The 24,429-nt window shown below is 41.7% G+C and overlaps 1 protein-coding gene across 1 annotated transcript; it reads left to right on the top strand.

Moving 5' to 3' along the window:
* The first annotated feature begins 16,870 nt into the window (after positions 1–16,870).
* On the top strand, positions 16,871–22,656 carry LOC309348040 (serpin B3-like). The gene is made up of 9 exons (XM_081873089.1): positions 16,871–16,920; positions 17,117–17,301; positions 18,091–18,171; positions 18,544–18,834; positions 19,276–19,422; positions 19,790–19,907; positions 20,363–20,514; positions 21,007–21,174; positions 21,396–22,656. The coding sequence occupies exons 2-9, from the start codon at positions 17,134–17,136 to the stop codon at positions 21,786–21,788; spliced, it is 1,518 nt and encodes a 505-aa protein (XP_081729215.1). The 5' UTR covers positions 16,871–16,920; positions 17,117–17,133; the 3' UTR covers positions 21,789–22,656.
* The last annotated feature ends 1,773 nt before the right edge of the window (positions 22,657–24,429 follow it).

Below are 24,429 nucleotides of genomic sequence, written 5' to 3'. Positions count from 1 at the left end.
TTCCCATGAGGCAGGACGTTGAACAGACCAAAGTAGTGATGTTGCAGCCATAAATTTGCAGTGGATTAAAATCTTGAGCAGGAATGCAGTTTTGCAGGCATCATTGAATTAACAGCTCAAGGTACAAGGCAGATTGCAAGCTATATGCTGGGCATTTAGGTACAGTCTGAAGGCAAATGAAGATAAGAATCTTGCTAAAGCTAAGCAAGTCTAGCTCTGGTCAGTGTTTGGATGGGAGACCTCTGAGGATCCACATGTATGCCACATTGCGTTCCATATGGTGGGATATAAAACATAATAAATTTAAAACACATATTGGGTGGGGAAATAGATCATAACCGATCTATTGGTTATGTGGTTCCACTTTTGGATACAATAAAAGGGTCTGCTTTGGGATACATTCAAGAATAAATACCCCAAATGCAGTGTATTTCTTGTATACTTCAGAGTAAGGTATATCAATCAAGCTGGCAAAATGGTTTTGTTTTCTTTCTTTAGAGCAGGGATGGGCAGTCGTGGACTTTGGGGTTAAAAATTTCAGCAGCAATCTGTCCGACATAAAAGTTCATGCCCCCTGCCTCTCGCCTTCCATTGCTCGTCATTGTTGCAGCATTCCCTGTGGCGCCCTCTCAGCTAGGTGCCCAGTGCGGGGAAACTGGTTGTGCTCCCCAAAGTCCACTTCTGGGATGGGGAACCTGTGGCCCATGAGGTGTTGTTGTCGTACAATTCTCACCAGCCCCTTCTAGCATAGCTAATGGTCAGGGGTGATGTAATCCAACAATATGGAAGGCCACAGGTCCTCCATCGCTACTTTTTAATGATGAGATTAGCTAGCATTTTTGGATATGAATTACAGCTACCCATTTTGAGCTTCAAGTTGAAGTAATGACTTTTTTAGGGAAAGTGAATCCCTAATTGTAAGAATACAATTTCCATTTTTCCCTTTCCCTTTTTCTTTTTTTAAACAACCCTGTTCATGAGCATAGTCCCCCCCTCAGCCTTGGCACCAATTTTTATTCCAATTACTACATCTTTTTCTTCTTCAGTTAGTTATATGGGTTTAACTCAGACAGTTAGAAACTATGTATTTAAGGGCTAATGATGTTACATGGACACTGTTAAAATTGTTCATGAAAAGCACCTCCCGTTTCAGCTCAGCCCTAGTGGAAAATACACAGAGATTTCCCTCCTTTCAACTGGAAGTTTGACAGCTATTTTGTGTTTATTGTTCATTCTGTGATATGAGAATACAATTGCTTAGTTCATCATATACAGACGCAGTTTGTGAGAAAACAAACCATACCTTTTGCTTGTCATACTCTAAAAGGAGGAGGCTGAAAAAACTAGACTTGGAGAATTCATTTTTTTAAAAAAATTGTTCTGCTGCTGTTTTTCTAGGGCTGAAGGATTTCACAATGACTTCCCTCAGTGAAGCAAATGCTAAGTTTGCCACTGACTTCTTCCATCTGCTGAGGAAAGAACACCCGTGTGGAAATATCCTGTTTTCTCCAGTTAATCTCTCCACTGCCCTTCACCTGCTGCTTTACGGATCACGGCATGATACCAAAGCTGAAATTGAAAAGGTAGGATGCATATTTATTTCCAAGTCTTTCTCTAACATCATGAGAAGCAAGTAAAAGAAACTGAGAGGACATGAGTTGCCAAAGTCACCTTATAAATTTCATACCCATGCAGAGATTTGGACCCTGGTTTCCTCACATGAGTGGATGAAGCTGCCTGTTATATTGGTCCATCTAGTCTAGAGATGATGCTGATGATGATATATTTATACCCCGCCCATCTGGCTGGGTTTCCCCAGTAACTCTGGGTGGCTCCCAACAGAATACTAAAAACAGAATAAAACTTCAAACATTTAAAACTTCCCTGAAGGGTTGCCTTCAGATGTCTTCTAAAAGTCATAGTTGTTTATTTCTTTGACATCTGATGGGAGGGCATTCCACAGAGCAAGCGCCATTACTAAGAAGACCTCTGCCTGGTTCCCTGCAACCTCACTTTTTGCAGGGAGGGAACCACCAGAAGGCCCTCAGAGGTGGACCTCAGTGTCCGGGCTGAACGATGGGGGTGGAGATGCTCCTTCGGGTAGACAGGGCCAAGGCTGCTTTGGGCTTTAAAGGTCAGCACCAACTCTTTGAATTGTGCTTGGAAACATTCCGGGAGCCAATGTAGGTCTTTCAGGACCAGTGTTATATGGTCTTGGCGGCCGCCCCCAGTCACCAGTCTAGCTGCCGCATCCAATTTACAGTGGCTCTCCAATAACTTGTTCCCACATTTTCTCCTAGAAATCCTTTTAGGACGGAGCTTGCTGCCAAGCTTTGGCCCACTTTTACCCAGCATCCAGGTCTACTTGCTCTCTCGTTCATTTAATTACATTAAGATTTAGATTTATATACCACTTAATCAAAAGAAATCTCCAAGTGCTTTACATAAAATGATATAAAATATTAAAGAAAGCACTAAAGAGACACTTTCGAAACAGTAGAACATAGTACAACTATAAAATAAATTAGAAGAAAAATAAATGTCAAGCTATCCAAGCAGGAATTAAAATAGAAGTTCAGGCTTCTATTACACTTACCCTGCTTTCCTCTGAGGAAACTCAGAATACTTTATAGGAGACTCTTGCCTGGCAGTGACAAAGTTAAGAAATCCCAGGGATGGGAAGTCTGTTGGGAAGCCATTTTGCTTTAAATCTGCAAAATGTTTATGACCAGACATCTCTAGTCGCAGAAGCTGACTGCTATGTCCTCCAAGTTTATTATCATGCTCCAACGGCAGTTTTATTTCCATTCTATAGCAACTTTGACAATATTCTGGGGGTGCTGTATTGCTTTAGCAGTAGCAGTAGGTCTTTAATTATATGAATATAGTCGTCCCTGCCATCTGTGTTCCAAAAAACCCATGCAGTAAATCTGCAAAACAGAAGATCATAACAGGTGAATGGGACTGGTCCACTGCAGGAAAAGGTCTATCAGCCTGTATAGCCTGGAATCAACTTTGCAGTTCACAAATGCATAGTATCAAGTGCACAGTAGTTAAGGGATATACATGTATGTGTGAACGTGTTCCTAGTTTAATATAAAAAGGCAAGAAACTGTAGGGAATTTTTTAATATAGGATTAATTAATGCATTATCATTTTTTAATATTTTAGGTGCTTCACCATCTCAGCAAAGCTAAAGAACATGCAGGACCCGGAAGTGACTCTGAAACAGCAACAAAAATTGACCATTTCGGAAGCAAACTAAGCATAGACCTTTCAAAGTTTTCAAATGGTGTGTAGGGGTTTTTGGTTTTTTTTAATGAACTGAGTAGCTCTTCTTCATAATTCCTTTAGAGAAACATATCTTATTTCATAAAATTTATATACCGCTTGATTGTAGAAAACCCCTTCAAAGCAGTTTAATATACACTAGTATTGCATTTCTAAAGTCACTAGAGATAAACAAATGCTAGCAGTTTACGTGTATGCTAATACTGCATTTCTTAAGTCAGAAATCTTATCCCAAATGCTGTTAAGCTGTTGCCTTTGATGGGCTTCGCTTTTAAAGCTTAAAACGCAGGCAATGGAAAGGTAGAACACAAAAATCAAGACAATTCAGCTCTTGCTATATTGTGGGGAAGCTTGTAGGACAAATAGAGAAAACAACCCAAGGAGAAGTTTGCTATCTATTGAAAGGGTTTGGGCAAGTGGCAGAGAATTGGCTGGCCTGGCTATTGCTGCGACACTCCTTTTGCTGCTGTAACATTTGCCACTGCAAAAAAGCAGGTGGCAAGGATGCTGCAAGGCTTTCTGGAGTGCCTGCTGTTTACCTCACTTTGAGGCCTTGTGGATAAGGTGTCTCCCAGAGAATACCTGCTCTGCTGAGGTTCTACTACAATGGCGACAAATAGCATTCACAGTTGCTTTAACCTAGAGGTACATTGAGGGTAGCTGACTCCTTCAAGTACACTGAGACCTAGAAGTACACTGAGGGTCAAAATGGCACCAGAAAGCCTGTGGTTGTCACGACTGTGAGAACAGAATGATTCCAAAAGGCAGGCAGGGAGAAGAAAAGCGCATGGCGGCATTGGCTGTAGGCCTTTTCCCCGCCTCAGACACAACAATGCCTTGTGCCGGCCCTAGCCCTGTTTCTGTAGGTGAGGACTGGGCATATCCTAAGGTTACCAGACGTCCCCATTTCCCAGGGACAGTCTCTGGATTTACAAACCAGTCCCCATAGAAATTCCATTGAAGTTGAAAAGTGTCCCTGGATTCATTGGAAAAAAATCTGGTAACCTTAGCATACCCCAAAGTAAATAAATAAAAACCCAGGAGGTAATAATGAAATAATGAAGACCTAGAAGGGAAGATAGGGTAGAACAAGATGTTCTTCAGAGGGTATTTATTCTTTTTTGTAGTAGTAGCAGCATTTACACTGAGGAAGATAAAGTTAAGTTAAAAGTAATGATATGTAGCAGACATTGGCCCTATCTGGTGTGGTGCCAGTGTAATGTGGTGGTTAAAGTGTTGAGGTAAGAAGAGAGAGAACAGGGTTTGAAACTCCACTCAGCCGTGTAGCTCACTGGGTGACCTTGGGCCAGTCACCGACTCTCAGCCTGGGGGGATGAAATGGAGATGGCAGGGGTGGATTTGGGTAATATGGAGTCCTGAGGACAAAATTTGACACCCCCTCTTATTTATTTATCATCATCATCAAATAATTGCAGTTGTATAAGGGAAGAAAAAGGCTATACTTGCTGATCCTGACTCTACCATCACATCCTTGCCAGTCCTGCTCTACACCAACCTTGTGTTGGGGGAAAGTTGGAAAAGAGTAGCCTGCCCAATAAGTGTAGACTCTATATCTGATTTAGAACCTTTATCATGCAGGGTGTGAAATCACATGGTGAGTCGAGGCCTATAAAGAAGTTCCCCCTTTTAGACCTTCCACCGAACAACTGGAAAGCATGGGGGGCAAGTACAATGACCATAAATCTGGTGCACACCCAAACAGGGCAAGTCAGTGCTGTATATTCTTCAATTTAACTGCACATTAAACTTTCGTTGTTTGCAGCTCAGACCGCTGCGAGGGAGGCTGGTTGTGAAGCTGAGGAAGGAGCCTCCTCACCTGGAGAAGATGAGAGACGAGCAGATGGCAACCTTGAGTTGTCAGCGGCAGAAACCACTGGCGAGCTTGATTCTGAGGAAGTTTCTCCCTCTTACTTTATTCCTTGGAGGAAACATCTCCAGGGAATGGAAGAGGCTGAATATCTAGTTCAAGAACAGTCATCTCCAAAAGGAAAAGTATCCCGGAATCCATCTACTTCACGTGAAAACCTGGAGGAACAACCTGTCAATGAAAACATGGCAGCTGCAGAAGCAGGTCTCCACACATCTTCCCATGCAGCCAGTGATAATATTAGCGCCCTGTTGTCTGAGTTCAGACGCACAGTGAAACATGCAGACGACAATGTGCAGGCGTTCAAGGAATCTTTTGGTATTTTTAAAGAATGTTGTGACAAAGTGTGTACAAGCATGTCAAATCTGCAAGCTGTTCTAGAAGCTCTAGTTACCATCCTAAGAGAGTAGAGGAGAAGCAGCCTTTATGGGAAGGAAATACATTAAATATGTTTATTGAACAGACTGGAAGTCTGTTCTAAATTAACCAACGGTTTATGTGTTTTCCCCTGCACAATGGGACAACAGAAGCTGGATCCAGATAACCTCTTTTTTCCACATCTTAACCTGGCATGTGGTAAAATAATCCTTACAGGATGATAGAGAGGGTTCATATGGAATAACATAGGGCAGCTTCCTTCAGGGTGCATATAATAACTTCACAAGATGGCTGCCTGAGACCCAGATAAGTGATCAAATTACCACAGGATGGAGTTACTAAACCTGGTTATCTGTATCATTCTTCAAGTGGTAAAGTAACTGCCGTCCCCATACACAGATTAGGTGCAAATGTGTGGTAAAAATGAGGGCAAAACTGCTGTCTGTGTCCAGTCTCTTTACTATCCTGCCAAGAAGAAAGAAGAATTTCAACAACTTCTTAGGTACAGCTGTCTGGCAAAATTCTCATCTGTATTCACTCAGTGGCCATTTGTACTGGACATTCATGGTGGGATTTATTGCTAAGACATGAAATTGTAAAAATAGTGCTCTGAGGAAAGGGATCGGGGAGGGAGTCCCTTTTCCCAGTCTAATACCATCCTAAACAATCAAAACATGCCCTGACCCAGCCTGTTTGGTCTTTTAAGTACTTCAATTTGCCTGATTATCAAAGATAAACTTTCAATACTGAAATTTCTAAATTTCTTTTTAGTAGTTTCAAAAAGTGAAAATCTGGACACAAAAGTTATTGAGATTTTTTTGGCATACCTGTTGAGCTTTCCCCCTTTCTTTCTTTCTTTCTTTCTTTCTTTCTTTTTGCCAAAGTTGTGTTCTTAGACAATTTTGCAATTTTCAATTCTGCCTGGATGCTATTTCTGATACGCAAATCCCGGATATCTCAGTCCTATTTTTAGGATGTTTAGGGGATTCCCCTTAGAAAAGAAGAAGCTATTTTCTTGATGTTTTCTTCTGTTTCATTGTATTAATGTTTATCCATTCTGCATCTGTATTGTCTTCTTTTCTTTTTCTGTAAACTGCTTTGGGAGGTCGTACATCTAAAAAAGCAGCTTGTGAATGTTTAACGTAAATAAAATAAATAAATGCCTCAGTCTGCTATTTGCTCTTAATTGGGAGGTGGGGAGGGTGAAGGACTTGCTCTGAGAAACAACCCACTCTGCATTCCAATCTTGATTGTCATTGCCATCCAACAGCTGAATACGTGTACTAGGATTATAACTTTTTTACAACCTCATGTTCCTATAGCTTAGTTACGTGAACTTTTCCCTAAAAACAAATGAATGAACTGTCATTTCCAAATCTTCTGGGGAAAAGGTCACACCAAAATCAATAAATAGATTTTTGCATATGTATAATGTATTATGCAATTATAAATAATAATTATAATTATGTATCATAATACAGAAAAAATACAGCTTGCAAATTTTCTAATACTTGTACAATGTTTGGTACATTGTACAACACTTATTATTGTTTAGAATAAATCGAGGTTCATCTTTGTTTCTCTTGCAAGCACCATAAAGTTCCCACATCACTCTGATTGTGCGTTCTGCGCACTGACTACTTCTTGGTCTCTGGAGTACGGATGGTTCCTGCTTCCAGTAATTCTCCAATACCCACAATGCTTTTTTGCAGGGTTTCAATGTTTCTGAAAAGTTCTTGAAATCATTTACATTGAGTAGGAACATTACATATACAGTCATACCTCAGCCCCCGAATGCCTTTGGAGTTGAATGTTCGGGCTCCCGAACAATCGAAAACCGAAAGTGAGTGTTCCAGTTTTCGAATTTTCTTCTGGAAGCTGAACGTTCAACGGGGCTTTTGAGGCTTCTGATTGGCTGCAGGAGCTTCCTGCAGCCAACCAGATGCCACGCTTTGGAAGTCGAATGTTTCGGAAGTCGAACGGACTTCCAGAATGGATTCTGTTCAACTTCCGAGGTACGACTGTACAGTGATTCCAATTTTTCATTTGGGGGAGATTTTTTCACAACTGAGAAGAATGAGTCCCCTTTTCAGTGTTTCTAAGCAAATGTTAACCCCTTTATGATAATGTTCTTTCCAGTACTGAAGTAGGACGTTTAAGTTGATTTGCTGGTTGTAGAGTAATATGCATTCGTGAATATTTGTGCTCATGATGCTATAGGAACAGTCACATGCAATCCTGCTTTCAATACAAGTTTACACCTGCAAAAGATTTGGGGCCGACACTCAGCTTCATTTTCAATCCTGCAACTTTCCTGCTGAAATCCCATACATTTTCATACCACAGTGTTTTAGTTTCTTTTTGTCCTGCTTCTGTTGTGGTATAATTCCGCCAGACAGCAATAATGCTGTAGCACATGGGAAACATCACAGAACAAACTAAAAAAAGAATAAATTCACCTGCAATTTTCTATCATTGTGTCAAGAATGTGTCGCAGAATATACCTGCGATAAAACATCACTCTGGAGGGGACCAATGCTTAAATGGATTGAATTCAATGGAACCCCTTCACCTTAATGGGTAGATTCAGTGCTCCCCCCCCGGGGGGGTATGCAGGGTCATGAATAGACTGTACCACTTCATACTGCAGGAAAGTGTGTGTATACATTTTTATAAGTGCTCCTCTGCATAAAAGCTCCCTTCTAATAAATAATAATTAAAAATGCACATCAAGAAGAATGGTTCTAGTTCATCTCTACTATGCTGCTTCTTCCTTTGCTATATATGTTTATGATTGTTGCGTGTTTTATGCATTGTAAACCACTTTAGTAGGGTATCCAACATGAAAGGCAACCTAATACATATTTGCCAGGATCCCACCCCCCATGCATTAATAAATGTGATTCCTTCCTGTGTCCTCTGCAAATGCTGCTGCAAAATAATAATAATAATAATAATAATAATAATAATAATAATAATAATACCCTGCCCTCCCTCGCCAAAACCAGACTCAGAGCAGCTAACATCAAATATATAACACATCATGATAAAATCAGGCAATCGAATTAAAATATATCCTAAAATCGTATCAGAATAAGAGTGAAATCCAGTCAGATTGGGGACCTTAAAAAAGCCGGGAGGCCACTTGTCATACACGTTCTTATAAAAGGGAAGGAGGAGTCAGACTGAATCCTGACCAAAGGCCTGGCAGAACACTTCCATCTTGAAGGCCCCTGCGGAAAGATGTCAAATCCCACAGGGCCCTGGTCTCTTTTGGCAGAGCGTTCCACCAGGCCTGTGGACTCTGATGTGGACACAGTGTTCAAAATTCAATGACAGTAAACATTCATTTGTGAATGCTGCAAATCCCTAACAATCAGATGGTATGCGTCCACATTGAACATGACAGGTTTATATTGTATCCCACCTCCCTCTCATAGCATCTTTCAGGATCAAGAGTTAATTAATAAAGAGTGAATTAGCAAAAACAAGATCTGCCCAGGAGTGTCAGGCATAATGAGCACAGCAACTCATCTTTAGTAGGTCTTACCCTCATGAGGCAGTTGCTGAAACTGAAAGTCCCTGCCTTCTTGCAGCTGTCCAAGTCCCCTCCTCTCCAGGGTATTTCCCCCAAGCAATCAGAGACTGCGTCTGCATGTTGCCAATCTCTCCTCCACCCTTTACATTCCTCTTCTGGTTCTGGGAGACAAACTTGTCACAGAAGAAGAAAGGACACCTGCGACTCTTGACCAGCCTCACTCACCTCTGCCTCTTGGCCTCCCTCCTCTCCTGCTTCAGCCTCTGCCTCTCATTCTGAACTTCTGTCTGTCACAGACTCTCCCAGCTCATTGAGCCCTGTTACCCCCTTCAGCTTCTGACACCTCCTCTTCCTGATCTTCTCTCTCTGACCACTCATGGTTGTCCCACCACCACCACTCCTAGGGCTCTGAACCTTCTTCCTTTGGGGGTTCCCCAGCTGGTTCCTCCCACCTTTCCACTGCATCCAACCATCCCAACAGCATCTCATCCAACTAACCAACATTACTACCATCATTCTCTTAGCATCACTGCAATGTATATTGTTTTCCCACCATTGCTGTACATCAGCAACTACTGCTGGTATGAGTAGGGAGCATACAGCGCAGTCTTTACAGCAGAAGTGAGGGACCTGTGGCTGACCGGATGTTGCTGGACTACAACTCCCAGCACCCCTGATCATTGCTCATGCTGGCGGGGGCTGATAGGAGCTGGAGTCCAAAAGCATTTGAAGGGGCACAGGTTCCTCACCCCCACTTTATAGACATCCTTTGTTTCATACACTATTTTGTCCCTTCCTGAGGCTCAGTGCTGGATCTCAGCAGTGATGCAAACATCTTTTTCAATCTTCACTTGTGTATGTCTAAAAATGGACGTAATCTGTACCTTTGTTCGTATGTTCACACAGTTCACGGGGTGTGTGTGGACTGTGAGTATTGGATGAGAGCATTGTCACAAAAGTTGTGTGCCACCCCCAATCTCTGCAAGATTCCTGGGGGTTCCAGGCGCTCACCCAGGGTCTGTGTTCTTTTGGACAACCGAGACACGGCAGAGACTGTCGAAGCTTTAAGAAATATGGTTTATTCACCTATTTACACCATCAGTCTGCATGGGGGAGTACAGATCTTACAGCCTTGAAATGGTCATTTCAAGAGCGGCTTGTCCCCTATAGCAGAGGAGTCCAAGGCATCCCTCTCAGCCAGCCTGCCCAAGATGGATCCCAGTCCTTCTTTTTCCTTCTCCTTCCCAGAACACCTTCCTAAAAGCTTTCTTTTCCTGTCACCTCACACCCAGTTGCCCTGGCAACCTTCCAAACCACCAGTCTCTGTTCACACCTCAGGGCAAAAGGGGAGGACGGTTCTCTTGCATTGCCAATGGCTCTCAGTGACCCTGTATTGTTTCTTAACGGCCCTTGCTTGGCCAGGTCGTTTTGCATAGGCTAGCCCAGGAATGCCTCTGCAGTTTGTATATCTCCCTTTACATCCCAAATAATCAAAATTCTAGCATTTATTAATTTCTAGGGTTTGGTGGGGGTGTCCCCCCAATCTATAACACTATTAGCATTACTTCAAATATTGATATAATATTTACAAGACAGTGGTAATCACTAATACGTTTACTAAACAGGCAAATCTGAATCAGTGTAAATTGAAGAAAGTCACATTTGGTTCTGAGTTTAGAAACTTTCTGTCGTATTACAAAATTGGGGGGGGGGAGAGAATATTACCTGTGCTGAAGTCATTTGAAAATCATCCCCTCAACATTGCAAAGCCAGTCTTTTAATTCCTACACTGCATTATCATGAAAAGCATTGCTAACTCACCTAATGACTTCAGTGTTACACCCAGAAGGGCTGATTTTATTTATTTATTACAACAGTAATTAGTGCAGTACAAATTAACGTGGTACAGCCCTGGCCCTAGTCAGCAAGTTCAGCTTCATCAAATAGCTCATATCGAACATATGGGCTCGCTCTAATTATATTTTATTAAGGAACTCTGCTCATTAATTCCATTTGGCTCATTTAGATTGTGGAGGCATGCGAGACTGAAGGTTCATGGGCAGATTAAAATGCAACTAGATGGTGACATGCAACAACGCTGCGCCCTCTATCCTGCCACCCCCTCACCAACTCACCTTGCACTGCAGCTATTCCAGGACAGAGACAGGGGGAACTCAGGGCTACGAACAGCAGTCATGGGGCTGGGGTCAGAATACAAAATGGCGGACAGTATGCCTGTCAGCAAATAAGTTTTATAAAGTGCGGAAGCTACCAGACCATTCTGGAACATTCTGGTGTTTCACTTGTAAAGTCTTTTGGAAGGAGCAGAAAGTGCAGCTGCTGTTTACCAGGCTGTGCGCTATCTCTAAACTGCTCTGAAGACAGCTGTCTACTGGGGAGTCCATTTACTCTTCTTCTCTTCTTTCATACTGCACTATAGGTTTACTTCACTTTCATTTTTACATTTTATTGTGTGGTGCATTTTTACTGCTGGAAACTGGATTTTGCTCTAAACGAGCTACGTTTGGCTTGCTAGGCAGCTAGCAAAGAACTGTACGCTTTATACCTTAGTAAATCTTTTACTAAAGACTTTTACTGACTGTGTGAGTTTCTGGAATCCACGCATCTGCCAGACTTCTGCTAATTCAACACAAAGACGGAAGCGTCTCTGGTTTTCTGAGCACCGTTACTTGTCAGTGCCATCCTATCAATGTCAAGGTCTACATATAAGACACTGTGATCTGGCATCCTATATTTGGCAGAGCGGACAAAGTAATGTTCTTGAATCTTGTGACCAACAACCCTTAAAAACCCTTTCAATGTGGCTTTTCATGGAATATATAATATATTAAATGCCATACCATCCAACTGCCCCCAAAATACCAGGACCTTCATGAAAACCCTGTAGCCATCACAGCTTCTCATGGTGTCACAGAGACTCCCAAATTCCCAAGGGGCCTTCCGTTCAGTACAGCATTTTTTAAATATTACTGTTTAAAAACTTCCAAGAAATAAGAGTTCACCGCCTTTTTTGGGAGTCTGTCCCACCACCAAACAACTCTTACTGTCAGAAAGATCTTCCTGATGCTCATATATATATTACACATCCCAGGCAGTGATACAGCCGGGTAATTTAAGACTCTGGACTTCACAGTTGCAGTGGGGTGTGTGTCTTTAGATGGAAATGTGTATTACTGGTCTTATGGGGGGCACTCTTTTTTTGAATATTTTATTTTCCAGGATTTTTGAAATAACAATTTTCCATTCATCCTAACACCAAATTCATCTTGTTTGACTTCCCCCCTCCCTCCCTAGTTTCCATTTTTTAAAAATGTATCCCCTTGCATATCATTAGTTTTCCGATTAATTTTCACTTCATTTTTTACTGAAATACCAACTTGCTTCATAAATGCTACACCAATCCTGCTATTGTTTTAACATATTTACAGTGTTCTTTAAGGTAATTTATAAATTTAATCCAATCTCGATCAAATTTCTTCTCGTCTTGATGTCTGAGCTTTACGGAAAGTTTTGCCATTTCGGCATACTCTAGCATCTTAATTTTCTATTCTTATTTCATTGGTACACCATCTTCTTTCCTATGGGGGTGCTCTATAAACAGAAATATTTATTTCTTTACTTGCTTCAAAATGTGGTAAGCCAACCCCTCTGCGTTTGCAGATCCTTCTTCTCTGTCTTCCGAGTGGGGCACTGGATGTCCATCCTTGGGGATACTTTGGCAGACTTTATGGCTTCCTTATAACATACAGAGTTTGAAAACGTTTGTGCTAATTGATATACTAGACACAACCAATACACATTCTGTGTGCTAAATCCCATTTGTACCCTTAGGGTTAAGGCAAGCTGTGTGTGGGTTATTGCCAACTTATCATTTCCATTTATCTGAGGCTCATTAATCCCCTCACCTGCCAGACAGAGTTGTTAGGTGACATCATGTTCTGTTTCCCATTTGTGCTATTTTCCGCTGATGCCTTTTGCTCCTGGTGACGTGAACGTGCTTAGCTAGATGTCTCCAGATTGTCTGGGCAGAATGTTTTCCTACAAGAACACTCATCTCCATGCATTATGTGAAGTCTTCAGTTATGAAATGGGGACAGACTTGTAGAGCTTCTGTTGCAATTACTGCATACACAAAAGGGCACACGTCCTTGTTAAAAGTGGGGGCCGTAATTCAGCAGTTCCTGATAATGTACACAATAAAAGGCTTGAATTGTAATTGAAGGTAGCTTGCAGCTGACTGTTAAACTACACAGCAGACATTGTATATGCTAAGCTGGGTGCTTCTTTTGTGCTCTGTTTTTCTGTTTCAACGTTTGAAAAACTATATGAAAAAAGGCAATCTTTTGAGACTCTGAAAAACAGAATTATGTGATTGTTGTAGCCATGCATGATGAAACATCCATACACACATCTAAGTGGGCAAGCGGAATTTGATTTCTGTGAATTTTGATGTGAACTGACCTGCTGTCTGCTCTAAGTGTGTGGATCAGAATGCAATTATCTTTCACATTTTGCATGGCTCCAAATGTTGCAATACAGTTCTTAGCTTAAGCACCAAGATGCTTTAAAAATGCCTATTTCAAGGTAACACACCTTTAGAAATGTGTACACTGAGATGAAATAATATACCTCTTTAAATAGACATTTTGCGATTAAATCACTTGGTTCACCTGGGGAAATCATACTTGTGCCACCTACAGCATACCATAAGGTGGTAACCCCAAAATGGGCATTTTTTGCAGTTGCCTCTGTGCTGTGGAATGCCCCTTTCTCTGCCATATGTGAAGCAGCAACCATCACTTGCTTCAGATACCTCATAAAGACGTATCTTTTTGCCCAGTCTTTCCCTGACTCGTAAGTTTAGACCCTGTTTCATGTGAATCCCCCAAATCTGTTTCTTGTTTGCTTGTACTAGCAGAAAGTGCCTGGCATTGCCCAGGAAGTCTAAGAACCTCAAAAATATTGTGATTTTTAAATGGATAGCGTGATTTGTAGGTTTTTTGGACATGCATACATACTGATACAGGCAGTGGCGTAGCGTGGGGGTGCAGGGGGAGCCGGCCGCACCGGCCGCAACATCTGGGGGTTAGGGTTAGGGGGCGCAAATCCATGGGTTAGGGGGCGCAAATCCACGGGTTAGGGGGTGCAAATTACTTGCCTTGCCCCGGGTGCTGACAACCCACGCTACGCCACTGGATACAGGGTTCAGCACATCCAACAGCATTCAAACGTAGATGAAAACCATCTCCTCCACCTCAGGAAACCTCGTTTGTGACCATCACACCACATTGTGTGATGTCATGGGCAAGTCACATTTCGGTTCACCATCTTGATTCAAAAGAGCATCTGGTGTCCAAATGAAGACCACTGCCTCCTCACCGGGAACCCTCATGCTGAATTGGGAGACAATATCTCAAGAGGCATCTAAACTGGCACAGTTTCAACTCACCATGCAATAGTGGGTGAAACCAAGTAAAACTGGGAAATGATATCTTCAGAGGTGTCCATATCACCTCTGATTTTTGGATCCATTGTGCCAAAAATCAGGTGAATTGGTGCACATCATCCTAATGTGGATGAAGATTGCCACCTGCACCTCAAGAACTCTTGTGCTGAGTTTGGTGATGATATTTTGAGAGACAGTGTGCCGAGACCTTGTGCCGAGTTTGGTGGTGATATTTTGAGAGACAGCTTAGCCCTCTGAGGCCCAGGGCAAGTGTACTCGGCTGTCCCCACCTGCTCTCCAGAGGCCTGGTTGTTATCAGAAGTATGCTGCCTTCTGCCTTGGAAATTTCATCAAGTCATTTTGGCTCATAGAAACATTCTCTGTGGATTTAACCAATCCATTTTGGAAGCCAACTAAATGGATGGTCATCACCGTGTCCTCTAACAGTGAATTCATATGTGCTGGGCTGCCATGTCATTTTCAATTTGCAACACATGTCATAATAATCTCCTGATACCTGAACTGAGGGTCTTGACATCTGCCCTAGGTTACGGCATTCACCTGGATCCCAGGCCATGACACCCTGGTATCATTCCAACATTCCTCAGATGAAAATAGAGACATTTTCACCGGAGAAACGTTGGAGGGTATGTGGTTGGTGTGTTGTTGGTGTACATGTGATTTAAAATAGGAAGCGTGATTAAAAAAATTATTATTAAAAAAAACAAAAACCAGCAGTGCTGGTGGTGTTGTTGTTAAGTTATCTTGCGATTAATGTTAACTGAATATGCACAAAACAAAACATAAAAAACTAAAGTGACACCACAACACCCCTGCCAGCCAAACAACCACTGCCCAAGGCACTTGCTTTCTTTAGAGAGATGTGTGAGAAGCTACTTCTGGTTAAACGGAATGCACCACTCATACATGGCAACTCCATGTTGCCTCTTCTCTCAAGATAGGGGCAGCTTTAAAAACAAACAAAAACAGCTCGGTAATCACATTTCAATGGCATAGAAAATAAGAATATAGGTGTCTCTTTTGGCTCCTGGGAGGCTGAGCATCTGTTGAAAGGCCAGTGAGTTGGTTCATAAAGCAAAGGGCAGGGATGGAATATGGTTGCTGGTCTAGAATAATAGGTTAGGGATGCTGGTAGCACTGTGGTCTAAACCACTGAACCTCTTGGGCTTGCTGACTGGAAGGTCAATGGTTCGAATCCATGCGATGGGGTCCCAGCTCCTGCCAACCTAGCAGTTCAAAAGCACGCCAGCGCAAGTAAGTAAATAAATAAATAAATAAATAAATAGGTACTGCTGTGGCAGCAAGGTGAACAGAGTTTCCATGCACTCTGGTTTCCGCTTTGGTGTTCTGTTGCACAAGAAGTGGTTTAGTCCTGCTGGCCACATGACCCAGAAAGCTGTCTGTGGAAAAACACCAGCTCCCTCGGCCTGAAGCGAGATGAGCGCATCACCCCCATAGTCGTCCAGGGGTCCTTTACCTTTTCCTAGAATAACAGCTTCAGGCAGGAGGCAGGAGGGCTCTGACAGAGTCCTGGAGTCCATCCACCTTCTTCCCAAAGCCTAGTAATCACTAACTAGGCTTTAGGAAGGAGCCCTCATGCCTTCTTCCCAAATCCACTGTTGCTCCAGAAGCTGCTTCCATAGCCCCCATCCACTGGCTGGGGGAAATTGGGACGCCCTGTGATCAAGTCAGAAGCTGTTATGGTTTTAGGAGTTTTGTCACTGTCTCATACTTGGAGGTGAAACAAAATTTAAAAATTCCTTCCAGTAGCACCTTAGAGACCAACTAAGTTTGTTATTGGTATGAGCTTTCGTGTGCATGTGCACTTCTGGTATGAGATGTTTCTCAGTAAGTGAAGTGGTGGCATGATGAAGGGAATAAGAAAGCAATCCTCAGCATTTCCTGGTTATAGGGGCATCCATTCTTTTACTGGAGTCTCTTGGGGGAAAATACTGGTTTTAAGGGATAGTTTCAAGAGTCATTATCAGGAGTGCTTTGGACACCCTGCCAATACATGGAGATCTTCAGTGCTGAAAGGGCATGTCATAATCCATCTGCTGCTTGCAGTAGATGAAGTGCACATAATTATACAAACTCATATCTGAAGCATATGTGGCAATCCATGATAATTAGGTCTGATTATTATAAATGTCCAGTTTTTGCACCGCACTGGTTTCATTATGTAAATTTGGTTTAATGAAATGGTTGCAGGTTTAGAACTTCGGGCTTGTTTAATGGTTGTGGGGGTGTGAGAAGATCAGTATAAATACCAGCATCTCACAGGAGGAGAGCATCACACTCACCTGCCAGACTCCTATCATCACAGCTGAAGCCAAGGTAAGCAGCTCTCCTTTCAAGCATCCATGCAGCCTTGTGTTGGGTGATGTGCATCTTTACAGCAGTTCTTTTATCATGGGTAGTTCTTCAAAATTGTGGGTTTGGTGATAGAATGTATTGCAGTGCAGAAGTAGGAACAAGTATATCTGTATTCTGAAGGATCCTGAAATGATGAGCTGTTTTGGTCTTCCCTCAGAGCTTTTGAATTCCATCATGACCACCCTGCCTGAAGCCAATGCTAAATGCGCCGTTGATGTTTTCAAAGTGTTGAGCACTGAGCACCCATGCGACAACCTCGTGTTCTCCCCTGCGAACCTCACCGCAGGCCTGGGCTTCCTCGCTTATGCATCTGGTTGTGAACAAGCAGCTCAGATTGAGAAGGTGGGTCTAATCAAGCAGTAGAGATACAGCCTTCAGACTGGGCTCCTCATTAGCAGATACCTTTCCATCACCGGTCATATTTGATACAAGTTGAGAAATGACCTCACTGTGGCTTGATCCAGTAATAAGCCCAGTCAATGTCTCTGCACAAAATCCCATAAATGTGCAGAGATCAAAGAATATTGCATCACTAGGCATGGAGTAGAAATTTGGTTGAATGGAATGGAAATCTTCCAAATGGAATCTTCCAAATTTGTAGTTTTCAAAACAATGTATGAGCCAAAAACAGCTCTTTTTAAATAGATTTGTACTTACCTGTACTTATTTTGTAAAAGTAATATTTACAAAAATTCATATATTAGGGGGAAATGTGCATAAAAATGAAGATATTAGCAAAAGTAGCATAAAACATGCATTGTGCTGGAGAAATTGCTTGCAAAAATGTGTACATTAGTAAAAGAAAATGCATCTAAAAATGGGTTTATTAGGAGAATTTCACACTAAAATGCTTGTGATTAAAAAAATAGCAAACTGTTGGAGAACTAAATTTAAGATTCGATTCCTTCAGTTCTCATCCTATATGAGAATTGTTGCTATCAGCTCAAGGCAGAACCATAGATTGCCTAAAGTTTGTTTCGAAGATTAGTATGCAGGAAGATATTCATCCTGCCAATGTCACATATGATCTAAGAGTCATGTGAATCGTCACTAATATACATATCAGGATAATAAGTGCTGCTGTTATAATATTGCCTGTGCAACTGAAGCAATGTTCCAATTTCATTCAAGGTCCTGCATTGGGATGAAGTGAAAGAGTGTGACAAACCCAGAAGCAGGAGCCTGGGACATTCAACAACCAGACTAAGAAGGGTATGTAGAAGAACGCTTGGATAAAGGTGTATTCCTCCCCTGCCCAAAGAACCCAGCTTGCATATTAGTATTATCTCCTGTTATCTCAGCATCAAATCCATGCCTGTTGGGAAGAAACATATCTGAAGGAAGAACAGAGGCAGCGAGCAGTCAATCAATGAAAGCGCAAATGTCATTTTCACAAATACATTTGAAACAAAATATTCAGATGTGAAGTTAACTGCCCCTCCTTAAGTTGAATGGGGAATACAGCCTGCAATTATTTGTGGTATATTTGTAGCTTCTCATTTGTGGTATCAGTGCAACGTTGGGAAAACTATACAGTTCTATGAGTCTGCTTATGGATACATACATTTTGTAACTTCATTGCAGGCACAAGAAAAAGTTGAAACCTGCCCCAGACCAAGACCCCGTCCTGAGCCAACCAAGCCTGAACCAACTTGCCCCAAACCAAGACCCCGTCCTGAGCCAACGAAGCCTGAACCAACTTGCCCCAAACCAAGACCCCGTCCTGAGCCAACCAGGCCTGAGCCAACCTGCCCCAAACCAAGACCCCGCCCTGAACCAGAACATCCTAAGCCTTGTGACAAGAGACGAGTCATTCACCGCCCAGCTCCTTGCCCTGAGCCCGAGCCTGAGCCCGAGCCACGTTGTCCTAGACGCGTAAGTTGTGAAACATCTGGAGAGTTTTGTCTGGATGATTTTTCTTTATATTTTATTTAAGATTTAGGGGGCTATCTCTAAGCATTCTACATGATACCACACAACTTGTGAGAAAATAAAAAGGAAAGTAGGGATGAAACCACTAAAAGCTTTGCTTAGATGTGAAGTTCACTGGGTGATGTTGAGTCAGTCACCATCAACCCCCATCTAACGTTGCTGTGAGCATAAAATTGAGTAAATCACAAGAAAGTTGTGCTGCGCTGCCTGCAGGGATTCAGATGTGATAAATGTTTACTTCAAAGTAGGCATTCCTGAGTTCAGTATGACGTTCAAGTAAGCATTCCTGCCTGAGATAAGGGTATAGATTTTCTTTCTCACAAGACAAACCCTTAAGAAGCAGCCAGGTGTCATGAGAATTAACGTTCTATTTTGAATCCTTAGGATGTTCCCTGCTACGAGTGTGAGGAGCCTGAAGGAATCCATACAGCATTCAGCAAAATCCTTGCGACTCTTAATGAGCCCAGCAGCAATTATACCCTGAGCTTTGCCAACAAGCTCTATGGAAACAAGGACATTGCCTTCATCCAGGTAATGCTAATTTTGGCTCCTATGGGTGCTTCACTGTACTGTGAGAACCAAGTGCACATTGCAACCTGCAATTGACTGTATTCTACCATAAATGGTGTCTGTCAAAGCTGTGCCTCATTCCCAGGCCATCAGAGGAAATGATAACAATTACTTGCTCTACGAAGTGCTTTACCTACAAAATCCAGTGATGGTGGTGGTGGTTGCTGTTGCTTTTATTATTATTATTTATTATATTTATACCCCACTCATTGGGAGGAATTGGGAGGAACTGAATTTTTGAGGGCATTAGGCAGCAGTTGGAAAATTCCCAAATGAGAAAGGTGATTATGGATAATATATGGATCCAATGTTTTCTTGTTCTGTTCAGAAATTCCTTTACTGTGCTCTGAAACTGTACTTGACTGAAGTGGAGAATGCTGATCTGCATAATGCCCCAGAGGAAGTGAGGAGACTCATCAACCTTTGGGTCGAAGTCCAGACACATGGTAAGACCACAGCATACTCCAATGACTTCTTGATATAACTTTCATGATAGGGGGGTCATGATTTTTATTCTGCAAATCAGGAACCAATTAAATCTTACTGAACCAACAATCAGTCAAGAGCCCATTGTGGGATGGCCTCTGCTCTCCTCCAAACCAGAGGAAAGGTCAGATTATCAAAATAAATGAAACTGGTGCCCATAAAATTTTGTTTATTAAAACATTTAAATACCTCCATTTGGCTGCAAAGGTCCACTCAGAGTATAATTAAGTACTTCATCTATCAAGTTGCTTAATTTATCTTCTATAAATAGTGAGTTAGAAGTTTTATGCTAACTCATACAGTGTAATATTATAACTAAAATCTGAATATATATATATATATATATATATATATATATATATATATATATATATATTATTTTTAAAAAAGCCTACTATATCCATTTCTTTTCTAGGTAAGATCAAGGACCTTCTCCCCAAGGACAGCTTTGACTGCCTTGCTCAGCTCCTGCTGGTGAATGCTCTCTACTTCAAAGGACAATGGGAAGTGAAATTTGACAAAGAGCTCACAGAAGAAGCTCCCTTTTACCCTCATTATGCAGATGAGGTGAGTTAGAAACATATCCCTAGCTTCCTTGCTTCTTTTGTGCAGAGACAATGTACCTTGTAACTTCCAGACTACACATTTAGTGTTGGAGTTGAGTTGCCCCAATGAGGTTTTGATGGAGGTCACTTGAAACACTTGGTGTAAGGAAGGCTCTGCAATGCTGGACGGTCATCACCCCTTTTAGTTGAAGATGATGGCCCTAAACTAGAGTTAGCTGTCCTAGAGCCCCACTGCTAACAATGGGGTTTAACTTGGCCACTTGATGTCAGTCCAATTGATTTCAATTTAGTAGGATTGTTGCTGAAATTACAAAAGAGAAGAATCTGCTGTCTCCCTTTTCTTTTTCTCTGGGAGGTGTTTTTTTTTGTTTTGTTTTTTGCAATGCCGAATCTCATGATGTCTGAGAAAGAAAGGAAGAAAGAAAGAACTTCCCAAAGCAAACTAAGTTCCTTCTCTCTTTTTAAATATTTCCTTTTTTCCTTTTCTTCACAGAAGGAATGCCACAGTGTGCAGCTGATGCACAGGAAGGGTGTCTACAATGCAGGGACAATTGACCTATGCAATGTTCAAGTCCAAGTTCTTGAGATCCCCTACAAGAACAATGAACTGACCTTTGTTCTGCTGCTGCCAGTAGACTGCAGTGCAGAAGCTCTTGAACAGGTAAATGGTCTTTCCATCCCTATGATATTATACCCTATGATATATCATCCCTATAATATATCCCTATTATAGCTATTCACCTTATCCATGCCAGGCCCTCGATTTCAGTAATACTGGTGTGGAAAAAGTCTGTTGATATATTTTTCTTATTGTATTCTCCCTTGTTTTGATTCAATCTGGGATTAGAATGATATCACTGTAACTTCTATGTGTTCCTCTAGTTGGAAGATGGACTTAGCCACGAGCATCTGCTTGACCTGTCCTGTCATCTGAAGGCCATCGAGGTGGATGTGGCCATTCCCAAATTCAGCTCAGAGAAGAGCATTGAAGCCACTGAATACCTGAATCTGCCGGATCTGACTGACCACGAAAAGGCCGATTTCTCCGGAGCAACCACAACAGAAGGCGTGGCTCTGACTCAGCTGGTCCATGATGCTGCTATCGAGATTGATGAGGAGGGTGGTGAAGAACCAGAGCCAGTCCCTTGCCCCAAGGATAGGCGTCCACGTCGGGAACCTGTGGAGATTCGGGCTGACCGTCCTTTCCTCTATTTCATTGTGCACAATTGCACCCAGAGTATCATTGCTCTCGGCAGATTTGCTAAGCCAGAATAAGAGAAGAGTTCTGATGCATGGAACAAGATCAATGGAAAACGGATATGGAAGATGTTTTATAGAAAAAAACCTAGTATTTTCCCCTCTCTGCCTCATATTTTGTAATGTCAATCATTGCAGATATTTGGTCCAAGAGAACTTTCATTTGGTGGTGGGTCTAATTTTCATAGTATGATCATGATGTTTTAGAGGATTGCTGTCCTACCTGTCTGCAATTCTTTCTCTGCCTATTTTACAACTTTTCGAGGAAAATCTTGCCTCCTGAGTGCTGAATACTGTCCTAGTTTTTAAACAGAAATCTAGGTCATCAGAACAGCTGATAAAACAGAAATGTCTATATTCTGAATGGAAGAGAGCTTCTTTCCCTTAAGGTCTTGCATGAAGCGCAATATTCAGGGCATGCAGTTTTCCGTGCTACTATAGCACTGTGATCGAAGAAGCTGCCCTTCTTTGGGCTACAGTTGACACCAGAATGGAGCCTGGGGGCAGGAATATGTCACTACTCTGGAATCTGCTTCCTGATGAATGTCTTCCTGTTTATTCCTGCTGCAATCCTGTCTGAATAACTGAAACACATTTGTATGCCTTCTGCTGAATTACTTTCCCTGAAGTCAGCATGAGGCTGCCAGCCTACACCTACTTACCTTTGAGTAAGCTCTGCTGAATTCAGTGGGACTCACTTTTGAGTAGACACATATAGCATTGAAGTACAAAAACAGTAAACTGTAGTCTGGCTCCTCAAACTGATTTTTTTTTTTTTGGCTATGATGTCTGTGAGACTATACTCTTTTGTTGGAACCTATGAAACCCTGTAACATCTTTTTTTTCCTGAACTGCACAATATCTCAATAAACAAAGCATTTAATAACATTGTTGTTTTGTCGTTTTCACTTATGTGAGGTGCATTGTAGAGTATGGGTTCTCAAGAGTTGTGATGAAAAGTCTTCCCAAGGTACTCAGACAACAGTTTTTTTAAGCCTCACCTAGTGTTCTAAAGCCAAACTATGATAGGAATCCCCCATTCACATCCAAAAACTGAGACACAGGAATACAGCTAGAAATACACACAAACGTAGCCACGCAAACAACCCTCAGTTCTGCTCCCCCCCTTAACTTAAACACGGCTAGACAAGACCCCACAGCCCCATGTAAACACAATCAACCCCCCCTGAAAATAATCTCTTTTTTAAAATGATATTTATTCAAATTTTAAAGGTTACAAAGAGAAACAAAAAAGAAAACAAAACAATACATAAAAACAAGTCACATCAAAGAAAAAATAAAAAAGGAAAACAGATAAAGAAGGGAAAAAATACATACAATCAAAAAAAGAACAAATCAAACCCTTACATAACTTTCTTTCTTTAGCTTATTTCCTTGACCTCCTCACACCTCCCCTCTATGTATTCTAGTTCAGTTAAATATTTCAGCAAATCCTTCATATTTGTTTTTATCCTAATAATTTATCTTAATATACTGTAATTTTACATTCTCTTCTTACTTTATTTAATCTTATTTCTCATTAAAACTAATATATTTGATCTCTTAAAACATTTCCCCTAGGGTCATAAAAATTTCATTCCACGATTTTTCCATCTCTCATTAATTTTTTTTTTTTTTAAATCTCCATATATACACTTTAAATTCCCAATTTTCTTCCACCGTCTCCCCTCCCCGGTCTCGGCCCCTGCCGTCAGTTCCATCAACCTCCAACAGTCCATCAACCTGGAGATCTTATATCCAAGGCTCTTAACTCTTCTTGACGTCCCTTCTGCTGATCTTCTTGATAATCTTTGATGCTAAAAAGCAGATTTCCATAGTTGAGGCTAGGGCCCACAAAGTATTCCAAATCTTGTTTCACAATTCCTCCAAGTCCAAAGGCCCCAAAAGCTCCAAGCTCCTCCTGGCCCAAATCCATATCCCCAAAGTCGATTGATCCCTGCATAAGGGGATCTCTCCCACTTTCCTTTTCCAAACCAGGCCAGGCTCCCATCTTTACAATCTGGCTTTTTCTAGTTACAGGCATATAGGGCTTCAATTTATAATCCTCCATTTGCCTCTGTAAGGTTAAGGCTCCCCCTTGTATTGCATTATATTCAACAACAGCGACTTTCTCCTTCTCCAATTCATCAATTTGTTCAATTAAGATAGATTCCTGTGCCGGATTTTTGTCAACTTCTGTACTGCTGCCCACTTTTGTTCCCAAGATATCAATATTGGTAGCCATGACATCTATCTGTTTATGCAACTTTCCCAACAAATAGATTGTCCTATTCAGTACAGAGACTACTTCTTCCTTAGCCGACATTCTTGAGATGTTCAAGGTCAAAACTGGTTTCCCACAGTCTTTATCTTAGCAGCTGCACTCTTGTAACAATGTCCCAAGGCTCCCTCTAGAGGAAGCCAGACTTCATTTGTATCAATCCTTTCCAGCACAATTCCAAAAGTAAATTTAGTAACAATTTTTAGTTACCTTTTCTTCTTTTTAAGCGCAGAAGCGGACATTGGAAACAATGTCCTTCTTTTAGACTAGCTGTCAAATTTATCCTCTTCACTGTTGATGGGCTTTTTGCAAACCGCTCCCAGGTTTAGAGATGTGGTGCTTCAATTTTAAATTTTCACCTTCTCCTACAGGTTCTCC

This window comes from Podarcis erhardii (genome assembly GCF_964252035.2).
Source record: "Podarcis erhardii genome assembly, chromosome: 8".
NCBI classification, from domain to species: domain Eukaryota; kingdom Metazoa; phylum Chordata; class Lepidosauria; order Squamata; family Lacertidae; genus Podarcis; species Podarcis erhardii.
This window is presented reverse-complemented; position numbering and strand designations above follow the sequence as displayed.